Below are 13,057 nucleotides of genomic sequence, written 5' to 3' on the forward strand. Positions count from 1 at the left end.
GGATCCTGTCTTAGCCCTTTCAGTCCCAAGCCCAATATGACGTGGCTCCACCTAAATCCCAAGGAGTTATTAATAGGGGCTCAAAAGAATAGTATAGCAGTCATTTTGATCGGTTGAAAAGGCGTAAGGTCGAGTGCCTTATGGCGCTCTTGGGACTGGAAGTGTTAAAAGGCCGAGAGCTATAACTATAAACGATAAAGATGTGAGCATCCGCACTGATGAACAATAATGTTCTGTAAATCGTAAAGTGGCTATGTCATCTGCCATTTTGAATGTGAGGCCTTGTGAATTTGGATGGATTTTTATTGGCTGTCAGTGTTTTTGTTGTTCACACAGCTTGGGAAAAAAAAGCACTCTGAAAGTGATCCTAACGATATCATCGTTGTTGTTGGGATGTGGACTCCGCTATCCACTTGAGTTGGAACTATTTTTAAAACGACATATTAATAGCTATTGTTATGGTTCTTGGTGTGGACGGACCTTTATACCGTTTTGTGTTATACTGGTTCCTGTGAGTTCTACTGGTTCCTCTGTGTTATGCTAGTTCCCGTGTATAACATAGTTCCATATGCCACCATTTCCTATCATCGTTTTATCCATTTTATAGTTTGTTCTCTCCGACTGTAGACATCTGGTAGCTATCAGTCTCCGCCTGAAGGCAAACTGCATCCGTTGAGCACTTAGCGATTGCGTTTAATGCGCGGGGACCTGTCTTTGATACCGAATCGCGGTGCCCATTAATAGCAATTTGGCCTGACAGTCCGGAGGAGGATTTTCCTGGAAACAAAGCTAAAGTAATCCACCCCGCCGCCCCCCGGTGAATAATGCACTCTCAATTGACTTACATTAGGCAAATGAAAATGGGATTGATTCGGCAGATTACAAGACCTGATTGCGGTGACCCCAAATTTAATGGAACACCGTTTTCGGCTTGTACCTCCATAAGTCTTCCTCCGCCCCTGCGCGAGGAGGCGGTTGGCTGCCGGCTGAGGACGTGGGCCCGCGATTGGCCGGCCTCCTTTCCTCCTCTCTCCTCTCTGTGACGAACCCTCGCCGCCTCCCGCTCAGTCGCCGTCCCTCGGGCCCTGCTGATTGGCCGGCCTTTAAAGCGCTCTTTTTGTCTGGGCCGGGGCGGGGAGTCCTCGCGGGGTAATTGGGGCCCGGTGTTGTCAGCAGCGCTGTCAGCAGTGTCTCTGGCAGCGGCTTGGTGCACTTCAGTTCCTGGAAGTCAGCGGAGGCGCTGCCAAGCGCGTGGAGGAGTGCAGCTGTCCCTCCCCTCCTCCTTAACTCTTTCCCCTCCTTCTCCGCTCTCCATTCAAATCCCTCTTTCCCCTGCTGCTTTTTCTCTCTTTCTCTCACTATTCCATCTTTCTCTTACTCTCTTCCTTCTGTCTGTCCTTGCGTCTCCCTCCCTCCCTCCCTCTCTCCCTCTCTCTCCCCCTCCCTCCCTCAGTTCCATGCTGATGTCAGGCGGAGAGTTGCTGTGCGATACTTCCTGACCTTGCCTTTAAGCCGCGTTCGAGTCAGCAGCGTTCCGTAGCCAAATGTGATTAAGTGCGGATCTTTTCCCCCCAACCCCTCAGGACAAATAAATTACCCGGGCCTTAATTAAAGCCATTCTACCTTGTGCCTAATCCCATTACGGCCCGCCTCTGGCTGGCTGCAGGGCCGGCGCTGGGCTATTTATTTTCATTTTTGAGAGTGAATAGCGCTCTAGCTGCGCTGGCGTTTTCTTTGATGGCGCTGAATGAGAGCAATCAGGAGTATTTGTTTCTGAGGGGCTGTTGTAGTTTGCAGTGATCCTGGATTAATGGTAATGGATCCCCCCTTTTCGTACCAGCTCTCAGGACCGACATCTGCCGCGGAAGCGCCCCGGTTTTGTTTTGTTTCGTTTTGTTTCGAGCATTGTTCAATACGACTGCGAGCGTAATCGTTTGTTTTAGTTTCCGTCCGCCGGCCAGCTAATTATTTTGAACAATGCTCTAATTTGACTTGAGAGGGTTGAACATGGACGGGGCCTGTCCCTCCAGCCCGGTGGAGGAGCGGAGCGAGACGGGCGGGAAGAGGTGCTGATGGCACCGCCGCCCTCGTCCCCTCTAATTCGTTTCTGAATGTGATGAGCGGCCGGAATTGGATTTCCCCCTCCGCGCACGACGAGCACCCCTCCCCCCCTCCCCGTCCCGCCCCCCTCCACGGTAATGAATGAGAATCAGTCTCTGATGAACTCATTACTTATAGGAGCACTTTAAAAAATGAAATCCCGGCTGATCGATAACATCGAACGTGGCGTTTCTGCGGCCCGTCCCCCAAACCGTGCTGACACCACAGCGGGGCTGGGGTCTGTCCTGGGCTCCTGGGCTCCTGGGCTCCTGGGCTCCTGGGCTCCTGGGCTCTGACGGCCGGGCTGAGCAGAAAGCCCTGTCTGCTGAGGGCTGTCCCAGTCCCACCGGCCCTCGGGACCTTTGTCCTGATTTCAGCACTCCTGTAGGCCAGTTTGAATGAATTCAGTCCAGAGTTTACAGTTTACACTCATGCCCCCGTCCCACACTCATATAGTTGTGTTGTGGTCACCCTGCCGTTAGACGTGTGTTAACCTCAGTCTTCCTGCGGTGGGTAATTGGGTTAGGAGGCTGGGAGCTGAAGCCGTGTTGGGTAATTGGGTTAGGAGGCTGGGAGCTGAAGCTGTGTTGGGTAATTGGGTTAGGAGGCTGGGAGCTGAAGCTGTGTTGGGTAATTGGGTTAGGAGGCTGGGAGCTGAAGCTGTGTTGGGTAATTGGGTTAGGAGGTTGGGAGCTGAAGCCATGTTGGGTAATTGGGTTAGGAGGCTGTGAGCTGAAGCTGTGTTGGGTAATTGGGTTAGGAGGCTATGAGCTGAAGCTGTGTTGGGTAATTGGGTTAGGAGGCTGTGAGCTGAAGCTGTGTTGGGTAATTGGGTTAGGAGGCTATGAGCTGAAGCTGTGTTGGGTAATTGGGTTAGGAGGCTGGGAGTTGAAGCTGTGTTGGGTAATTGGGTTAGGAGGCTGTGAGCTGATGCTGTGTTGGGTAATTGGGTTAGGAGGCTGTGAGCTGAAGCTGTGTTGGGTAATTGGGTTAGGAGGCTGGGAGCTGAAGCTGTGTTGGGTTAGGAGGCTGTGAGCTGAAGCCGTGTTGGGTAATTGCGTTAGGAGGCTGTGAGCGGTGAGGGGCTGAAGCTCAGAAGACGTGACCCTGTTTAACTCCCTGCTCTAGAGTGACTGAGCTGTCAGAGACGCAGACAGCTGCGCGGTCTCTCTGCCGCCCGCTCTGACAAAAAGCGTAAAAGAAACGTCCTCACCTCCCCCACCCCCCTGCCTCTCAGAGTGCACTTAGTCACCCTGGAACTGTCCTGACTGACATTCAGCAATCTGCCACAGACTGTACTCCCTCAGACCAGTCTCTTCCTTCCTCTCCATGTGCCGGAGTGCGTCAGAGAGTACGGCATGCGGGGGTACCATTAAAGTTTCGCAGGTCGAAGTTAAACTTGACCTCTGTGCAAATGAGAAGGCAGTTAGCCGTTAATGACCACCAAGAACAAAGTGCCCCTGAATGACTTAAAAACTACAATTCTGCAGGTGAGAGCTCTTCTCATTACATTCAAAAACCATTCTGAAAAACTAGTTTAACTGTAGTTGCTCTCATGCCTTGCCTAAATGAGAACCTGTACAGTAATTTTACAGTTAGAAGCCTTTTAGCAGTTATCATATACAACATTTATGGTCTAGTAGATTTGCACAGTGGCTGAACTGATTAATATGCAGCATTGTAGTACTTATCCATTTACAGTGGATCTACGGGAACAGGCAAATTGTTTCATGATAATAATCGGTGACTAGCTAGCTAGAATAATGTCACAATAACTGCACAATAGTCATTATTATATGGAAAAGGAGCTTGCTTGCTTTTTTGTTTTCTTGGCTCTATTATCTATTATTCTTATCGGCTAGCTACAGCTAGGTTTGACATTTGTTTGAGTGATAGAATTTTTCAGGCGGATATCGGCTTCATGTTGCATTGTACCCCTAACAGTATGGGTTGTTATTATGTACAATCAGGGGTGTACCAGTCTGAGGCCCTATTAAATTAGGGGAATTTTTGTAGGGTTTTCCCAATATTGCGAAAATTGCTTTGTTGCCAGGGGGACCTGCATGCCCTTTACATTGTTCGGCAAAACGTCGTTCAGATCAAAACAAACAACCTGGAGAAATACACATTTTACAATGAAAACGGCGTACAAAAGCCTTATTCCAAGTCTCCAAAGTTCATAGGTTAAGCGAGATATCGTGGTACACTTTTGTGAAATTCGGTACATGCAGCCCGGTATCTTTTTAAGGAGATAATATTTGCCGTGTGTGATGAAGGGGATCCTGAGGATACCTTATCTGTGTCAAAGCAAAGCATATTTTACCACCCAATAAATTAGATGTGTTTCCTTTTACAGGGAATTGTGAGCCTCCATATCAGCGCTTAAATAGGGAAGTTTGTTCAAGTTTGTTAGCGCTTATCTAAGATGCTCTGCTTCTGTATTAACGGTTACTGAACGGGGTCCTTTTATTGCTGTTGCCAGGAAGACGTTAAATCACTATCTGGCCGAGCTGCAGCGAAGCGTTTGTCATCCTGCTTTGGAAGCGGTCGTTTGTAAGTTTGGTTGTTTTTCTCGCAGTGAGCGCAGTGGGGGAGGACGTCCCATGCCGGGACATTCCTGAGACTGATGGCATCTTCTATGCGTCTTGTGGGTCAGGCCCAGATGGTAAAGTGGGTTTTAGCAGCTATTTTTAACGGCGGACGTGTTCGTGGTGTTTGGTAAAACGCGCCTGCTCCAGATTTAGAATAATCCGTGCTGCGGTGTTCCTGTGCTCTCGTTTCCTGCTGGAGATGTTCGCCGTGTTCCTCTCCTCTCCTCGCTCTGCTCACACCTTTCTCCTCACAGCACCCCTCCGCACTCCTGACTGCGTCCTACATCCCTCTCTGCCTCTCTCTGTCCGATGCACCCCTCTCTCTTTCTCTAATTTACACATCCCTCCCTCCCTCTCTCTGCCCCCCCACCCCTCCCTTTCTCTGTCCTCCCACCCCTCCCTTTCTCTGTCCTACACATCCCTCCCTCCCTCTCTCTGTCCTAAGCATCCCTATCTCCCTCTCTGCTCCCCCACCTCTCACTCTCTCTCACCCTCTCTCTCCTCCCACCCCTCTCTCTCTCTATCCTACACCTCCCTCTCTCCCCTTCTCTCCCTCTCCACCCCTCCCTCTCTCTCCCTCCCCTCTATACCCCTCGTTCTCTCCTCCCAGTGTGTGTCCTGTGTGTTATTGAGGCGCCGTGTCGGTCCACACAGCTGGGGAATGTTTAAAAGCTGACCTGCTCTCATTAGTGTGCAGGAGCACAAGACCCCAGCAGCTATCCCATCACCCCTCCCCAGTAAATGCCCAAACATTTACATGCAGGTGTCCTCAGGTGAACTTTATTTGCTCTGCATTTGTTTATCCAGGTTTGCACAACTCCCACCTAATCTAGATATTTCCAGAGCTTACCTGCACAGGGTTATTTTTACTTCAGGGTACTTCAGTTCATTTTTATTTGTGCTGCTTTTTGCAGAGACACAAAGACATTTTACAGAGGAAACGGAAAAAAGAAATTGGAGCGAAAAACCAGACCTGAACTCCCAAAAAACTCCCTAATGGGAAGAAACCTTGGGAGGAGCCCAGCGATGGCTGCTGCAGTGTAGTAAACATTGAATGAACGGTCAGAGGAATGTACTGATAGATCTATCAGCGCAAATGCGTTGTGCAGGTCTGCAGTATTTAACTAGCTGCTGAGATAGACCGTCCAAGTAAAGAAGTATATTCAGATGCAGTGGGTGATGCATCTTGGCCTCCATTTTGTAGCAGGTCATACCCGGACAGGGCTGGAGCCGTTGTGAATTCAGGGCAGGGGAAAGGCACAAGCTCCAGGGATGCAGACGGAAGGTTAGGCACAGTTATAATTATGAGATGAACTGTTGCATATGATTGGAGAAGCCCCTGGGTGCCGTGCTGTGGCAGCATATTTAGAATCTGTGAAGAAGAGGGGTGTACACAACCGTGTGAGTGGACCTACAGCACCCCAACACAGCACAGCACGGCACCCCAACACAGCACAACAGCACAGCACAGCACCCCAACACAGCATAGCACAGCACAGCACCCCAACACAGCATAGCACAGCACAGCACCCCAACACAGCATAGCAGAGCACAGCACCCCAACACAGCATAGCACAGCACAGCACCCCAACACAGCACAGCACAGCACCCCAACACAGCATGGCACAGCACAGCACCCCAACACAGCATAGCACAGTACCCCAACACAGCATGGCACAGCACAGCACCCCAACACAGCATAGCACAGTACAGCACAGCACCCCAACACAGCATAGCACAGTACAGCACAGCACCCCAACACAGCATAGCACAGCACCCCCAACACAGCACAGCACCCCAACACAGCACAACAGCACAGCACAGCTAGCCAGAGTGTTGAAAAAGTGCTTTCATGTCACTTATTATTCTGTGTGAGTGTTGCACAGGTCTCCCAAAGCAGTCTGCTGGTGGGTGTTCTCGCAGTTATGCAGACTTTACTTTTCTTGCTTTGCTCAGTTCAGTTCCTCTGTGGCTTTATGTCCTAGGTGTATATGATTGAGTAGAAAAGTTTCTTATAACAAGAGATTCCTGTTTTTCGTCTGTGTGTGTGTGTGTGTGTGTGTCTGTGTGTATGTCTATGTCTGTGTGTCGGTGTGTCTGTGTGCATGTGTGTGTGCGTCTGTGTGTGCACGTCTGTGTGTGTGTGTGTGTGTGTGTGTGTGTCTGTGTGTATGTCTATGTCTGTGTGTCGGTGTGTCTGTGTGCATGTGTGTGTGCGTCTGTGTGTGCGTGTGTGTGTGTGTGTGTGTGTGTGTGTGTCTGTGTGTATGTCTATGTCTGTGTGTCGGTGTGTCTGTGTGCATGTGTGTGTGCGTCTGTGTGTGCACGTCTGTGTGTGTGTGTGTGTGTGTGTGTCTGTGTGTATGTCTATGTCTGTGTGTCGGTGTGTCTGTGTGCATGTGTGTGTGCGTCTGTGTGTGCGTGTGTGTGCGTGTGTGTGCGTGTGTGTGTGTGTGTGTGTGTGTGTGTGTGTGTGTGTCTGCGTGTGTCTGTGTGGGTGTGTGGCTATGTGTGTGTGCGTGTAAGAGAGAGAGGCAGATAAAGCCCTTCATCTGCAGATGTGTGTTCAGGCAGAAAGACTCAGCGGAGGTTGAATGTGGAGTACTGACCCATTAGCGCCGGGCCCCCTGAGCAGTGTGTGTGTGCAGGGGCCATTGTGAGCAGGAGGAGCACGGGGGCGCATTGAGGAGGCGCGCAGCTATTGCCGCTCTCCTCCTCCCTCAGCTGAGCGGCTGAATGGGCCGGTGACAAAGCCCGTCTCTTGCTTTCCCGCACCGTGGATCTCTGCCCTTCGGCAGGAAGAGGAAACCATCTGAGAGGTCGCAGGGGGTCTGTCCCCATGGACTTGTATTTAATTCCTCTATAAAAGCGTGGCCGCCCACCCCCCTCCATCCAAAGTTTGGAAGCCATTCTTGGCAAAGAAAAACAGCCTCACCCTCATTAGAGATGGTGCTGCCTTCCTCCCGGGGCCTGCATTGTGGGAGATGTAGTTCAGCGGGAGATAAAGAAACGTGTGGGCTTTTAATTGAAAGTGCCACTCCGGCGTGGTCGGGAGAAAGACGGAGATGTGAGAATTAGGAGTCAATGCAATTCAGCAGGAGCTGGATGTCGGCAGAATCTTTTTCATCATTTTTGAGTGATCATTCATTATTCGGGGAGGGGGGGGATGAGGCGGGCAGTAATGGAAAATTGAAGAATTGCTTTTCAAGTCATCTTGCGAGCGACAGCCAAGCTTTTGCATCACTGTCGACCCGGATCAATCGTCCAGCCTGGCAGGTTAATGCAGGGCACCTTTCTTTATTTATTTTTTTAATACGTTTCTTTGGTGTCGGGTGTGGGGACTGTGAACTCGGGGGTTGTGAGACGCGTGTTAGCCGGGCCGGTCTCAGGGAAAGAGGCGATGCAAATTTCAGCTTGTCTGACGCCGTCCTCGGGAAGTGAGCTTATCCTTGTCGTTCTCTCGGGAGAAAGCGAAATCTATTTACGGGCGGACGTTTTCGCCTCTGGAGCACCTTGACACATCCTCCTTTGAATGTGGATCCTTGTAAAAGATAAAAATATTAAAAAAGGAAGGTGACTGTTGGTGGAGAGCCCTGCGCTCGACTGTTTTTGAGTATGAAGGCCAAACGGTACTACAGGAGAAAGCTAGCACTTACCATTGGAGTGCCTTATTAACCTTTATTAACCAGGTAAAGTCTCATTGAGATGGAAAAAATCTCATTTACAAGAGAGACCTGGCCATGAGCCAGCACAAAACAAATACACTTTCAAGGTTTAGGCACAAAGATAATTTTCAATGCTGCAATACTCTATGTCATTTATAACAGAAACAAATGATGATAGAACATATGTTCTCCAAAATTAGAAGATGACTTGGTGGTAACCTGAAGAACCCTGACCCACATCAGACCACACCAGCCCACGTGTCCTGCCCCCACGGGGCCCCAGTAACTGAACCAGTGTAGACCAGGCCGGGGCCCGCGGCGGCTCGGTCTGAAGGCCCGTCCTGGGCTCCCGGCGAGAGCCTGCTCTGAATGAGCCGTTTGGGGGCTCCCAGCAGTGTAGCAGCTTTATTTAAGTCGTGCGCAGAGTTAATCAGTCTTACCGCCGTAATCGTTCTCTGTCCTGGAGCTCGGCAGGTCTGTTTGCTTTCCCCGCTCTGGCTCAAGCTGTTTTCAGAATGTAGACTGCAGTAACGCTGCGGTTCTGAATTAAAGATGGAAATAAACCTGAAACCACACGCATGTGTTTGGAAGTGGCATGATCTTAAAGCTTACGCCAGCTTTTTTTATGCTGTTTCCATGACTGTTTGACTGTTTGACTGTTTGACTGTTTGACTGTTTGACTGTTTGGACTGTTGGACTGTTGGACTGTTTGACTGTTTGACTGTTTGACTGTTTGACTGTTTGACTGTTGGACTGTTGGACTGTTGGACTGTTGGACTGTTGGACTGTTGGACTGTTGGACTGTTGGACTGTTGGACTGCTGGGCCCGACTCAGCACCTCTGTGTGCTGCGGGAGTTTCAGGTGCCGTTTTGCGTGTCCCGCAGGTGTGCCCCTGTCCACGCAGTGGGGCCCCCAGGGCTACTTCTACGCCATCCAGATCGCTCAGTACGGCCTCAGCCACTACAGCAAGAACCTGACGGAGCGGCCGCCCCACGTGGAGCTGTACGACACGGCCGAGGAGCGGGACAGCCGGCCCAGCGCCTGGGTCGTCCCCAAGGGCTGCTCGCTCTCCCGCGCCCACGACAAGACCCGGCACACCGCCGTGCGCCAGTTCAGCGCCCCAGGTACCGCCTCCTCTTCCTTCCTCCCGCGCCCAACCGCCGTCCCCGAATCGTCTCCTGAGGTTTCCGTGGCTCACAACTCGCACGCCGTTTATTTGTTTTGGTACGAAGAAGCATTCGGCTATCGCGCGGGATATAAACGTAGAAACGCAGGGCTTTTTGTTTGAAAATGTAATTAAGGCGGTTTTCCATCCGCCCCTGGCACGCGTACGCGCGTTGCTGTTAATAATACAGCGGTGCGCTTTCGCCCCTGCCGATCGATGCCCATTAGCATTAGCCCGTCCTTCCGGAAGCCTCCGGAGCGATTGCTGTCGCCACCTAGGCGGCGGTCTCCGCGGAGCGAGGCGTAGAGAGCTGGCCCCGGCTCCGGCTCCAGTCCCGCTCGGAAGCGCCGGAGCTGGGATGGGATCTCTTATGTATTCCCTACTCATCCTTTATTGATGGCAGAGTAATCACAGGGCCACAGCACAAATCCACTTACTCCCAGGATTGCCTTAAGTAATGGATTTATGAGTGCATTAAACAGCACTAGAGCCGGGCAGCCAGACTGCCTGCTCCCAGCACACTGGCACTCTCCTGCTTTCTCGCAAATCGACCAAAGATCATTCTTCTCCGCCCCCCTTCCCCCCCTCCCCCGCCCTGTTGCAATGTGCGCGCGCGGAGGCTCACCCGGGGGCTGTGGAATGTGGCCGGGCGGGTATAGAGGCTGGAGAACAGCACAAACAGCAGGTGCAGCGCGCCGTAGAGGTCAGAGGAAAACGCAAACAGCAGGTGTAGCACGGCGAAGAGGTCAGAGAAAAACGCAAACAGCTGGTGCAGCACGGCGTAGAGGTCAGAGAAAAACGCAAACAGCAGGTGTAGCTTGGTATAGAGGCTGGAGAACAGCACAAACAGCAGGTGCAGCACGCCGTAGAGGTCAGAGAAAAACGCAAACAGCAGGTGTAGCACGGCGTAGAGGTCAGAGAAAAACGCAAACAGCAGGTGTAGCACGGCGTAGAGGTCAGAGAAAAACGCAAACAGCAGGTGTAGCACGGCGTAGAGGTCAGAGAAAAACGCAAACAGCAGGTGTAGCATGGCGTAGAGGTCAGAGAAAAACGCAAACAGCAGGTGTAGCACGGCGTAGAGGTCAGAGAAAAACGCAAACAGCAGGTGTAGCACGGCGTAGAGGTCGGAGAAAAACGCAAACAGCAGGTGTAGCACGGCGTAGAGGTCGGAGAAAAACGCAAACAGCAGGTGTAGCACGGCGTAGAGGTCAGAGAAAAACGCAAACAGCAGGTGCAGCACGGCGTAGAGGTCGGAGAAAAACGCAAACAGCAGGTGTAGCACGGCGTAGAGGTCAGAGAAAAACGCAAACAGCAGGTGTAGCACGGCGTAGAGGTCAGAGAAAAACGCAAACAGCAGGTGTAGCACGGCGTAGAGGTCAGAGAAAAACGCAAACAGCAGGTGTAGCTTGGTGTGGGGGTGGGCGTAGAGGTCAGAGAAAAACGCAAACAGCAGGTGTAGCAGGGTGTAGAGGTCAGAGAAAAGCGCAAACAGGTGTAGCAGGCTGTAGGCGGGGGTATAGAGGAGGAGTGGGTGCCGTATACCCTGTCTACCTGGGATGGAGGAGACAGTAATGTGTTCAGATTGGGCTGAGTGACAGACGCGCTGTTTCCCAGCAGCTCTCTGTGGAAAACGCCTCCATCACGCTTTCTTTCTCTCGCTGTCAGCTACATTCAAAAGACCTTCTGAAATGCAAACAAGTAAATGTTTCTAAAGCACAGAAATTTGTGTGGAAAAACAGCAGTCGCGTAAAATATACAAAATTTGGTTTTCTTTGTATAGTTTACAAGGGAGGATAAACAACTCAATGATGTCTTTTTCTGTCTGCCTCGTTTGTGCTCACTCTCTCACTCTCATTATCTCTCTATTTCTCTCTCTCTATTTCTCTCGCTCGTTCGCTCTCTCTCTGTTTTCCCTGCACATACAGACGAGTGTTTCTCTCTAATTAACCTCAGTGTTGAGTGACACGTCTAAACTGGGCTGCTCAGTGGGCGGTCCTTCAGAAGCACACATCTGAGCCCAAGGAAGGGAGAGAGAGAGAGAGAGAGAGAGATAGAGGGAACAAACGAGAGGAGCGCATCCACACCCCCACCCCCCCTCTATTTGAATCAGGTTACAGAGAGAAGTTTAACAAACATCTGCCTGTCTTCTTGTCTCCACAGAGAACTCTGAGGGCATCTCCCTGCCGCTGGGCAACTCCAAGGACTTCATCATCTCCTTCGACCTGAAGTTCACGTCCAACGGGAGCGTGTCGGTGGTGCTGGAGACCACGGAGAAGAGCCCGCCCTTCGTCATCCACTACGTCACCAGCTCTCAGCTCATCGCCTTCCGGGACCGCGACATCACCTACGGCCTGGGCCCCCGCACCGCCTGGAGCACGGTCACGCGCGACCTGGTGACCGACCTGCGCAAGGGCGTGGGCCTGTCCAACACCAAGGCGGTCAAGGCCACCAAGATCATGCCCCGCCGCGTGGTCAAGCTGGTCCTGCGCGGGCGCGGCTTCCTGGACAACGTCACCATCTCCACCACCGCCCACACGGCCGCCTTCTTCGCCGCCAGCGACTGGCTGCTGCGGAACCAGGACGAGAGGGGCGGCTGGCCCATCATGGTCACCCGCAAGCTGGGCGAGGGCTTCCGGGCGCTGGAGCCGGGCTGGTACTCCGCCATGGCGCAGGGCCAGGCCATGTCCACGCTGGTGCGGGCCTACCTGCTCACCCGCGACCCCGTGTACCTCAACGCCGCCCTGCGGGCCACCGGGCCCTACCGCCTGCCCTCGGAGCAGCACGGCGTCAAGGCGGTGTTCATGAACAAGCACGACTGGTACGAGGAGTACCCCACCACGCCCAGCTCGTTCGTGCTCAACGGCTTCATCTACTCGCTCATCGGCCTGTACGACCTGGCGGAGACGGCCGGGGACAAGCTGGGCCGCGAGGCGGGCGTGCTCTTCAGCCGCGGCATGGAGTCGCTCAAGGCCATGCTGCCGCTCTACGACACGGGCTCCGGAACCATCTACGACCTGCGCCACTTCATGCTGGGCACGGCCCCCAACCTGGCGCGCTGGGACTACCACACCACCCACATCAACCAGCTGCAGCTGCTGGCGTCCATCGACAACGCGCCCGTCTTCAGGGACTTCGTCAAGCGCTGGAAGACCTACCTGAAGGGCGGGAGGGCCAAGCACAACTAGAGCCCCCCCCCCCGCCCCCCCGGGCTGTGGGCAGGACAGAGCCGCGCGCGGGACAGCAGGGCGGTGGGGCAAATGGAGGGGAGGGGGGGGGGGGGGGTCTGGGAATGCAGTCGGTTTGAGTTCAGCAGCACAGACTGAGAGAGGGCTCACTCAACTCAGCCACCCTCCCCCACATACATTTCAGAGTGTAATATCGGCTATTGGCTTCCTTTGAGCGAGTAGGTGTAATGAACTGCAACTGTGGTTTCAGGGCGTGTATGTGTGTGTGTGCGAGTGTGTGTGTGTCTGTGTGGGTGTGTGTCTGCGGGACGCTGGACTGTGTGACTATGTCCAGTGTTGTACTTAAGCAG

The 13,057-nt window shown here is 52.6% G+C and overlaps 1 protein-coding gene across 2 annotated transcripts in view; it reads left to right on the forward strand.

Annotated features, from left to right (window-relative positions):
* LOC133111817 (D-glucuronyl C5-epimerase B) overlaps positions 1-12,753 on the forward strand; it is a 51,893-nt gene extending 39,140 nt beyond the window's left edge. For both annotated transcript variants that reach the window (XM_061222416.1, XM_061222417.1), the window contains exons 5-6: positions 9,242-9,481; positions 11,683-12,753. In XM_061222416.1, coding sequence (XP_061078400.1) covers positions 9,242-9,481; positions 11,683-12,707 — 1,265 coding nt within the window. In that variant the 3' untranslated portion in view covers positions 12,708-12,753. The remainder of the gene's footprint in view (positions 1-9,241; positions 9,482-11,682) is intronic.
* The last annotated feature ends 304 nt before the right edge of the window (positions 12,754-13,057 follow it).

This window comes from Conger conger, chromosome 15 (assembly GCF_963514075.1).
Source record: "Conger conger chromosome 15, fConCon1.1, whole genome shotgun sequence".
Lineage (NCBI taxonomy): Eukaryota > Metazoa > Chordata > Actinopteri > Anguilliformes > Congridae > Conger > Conger conger.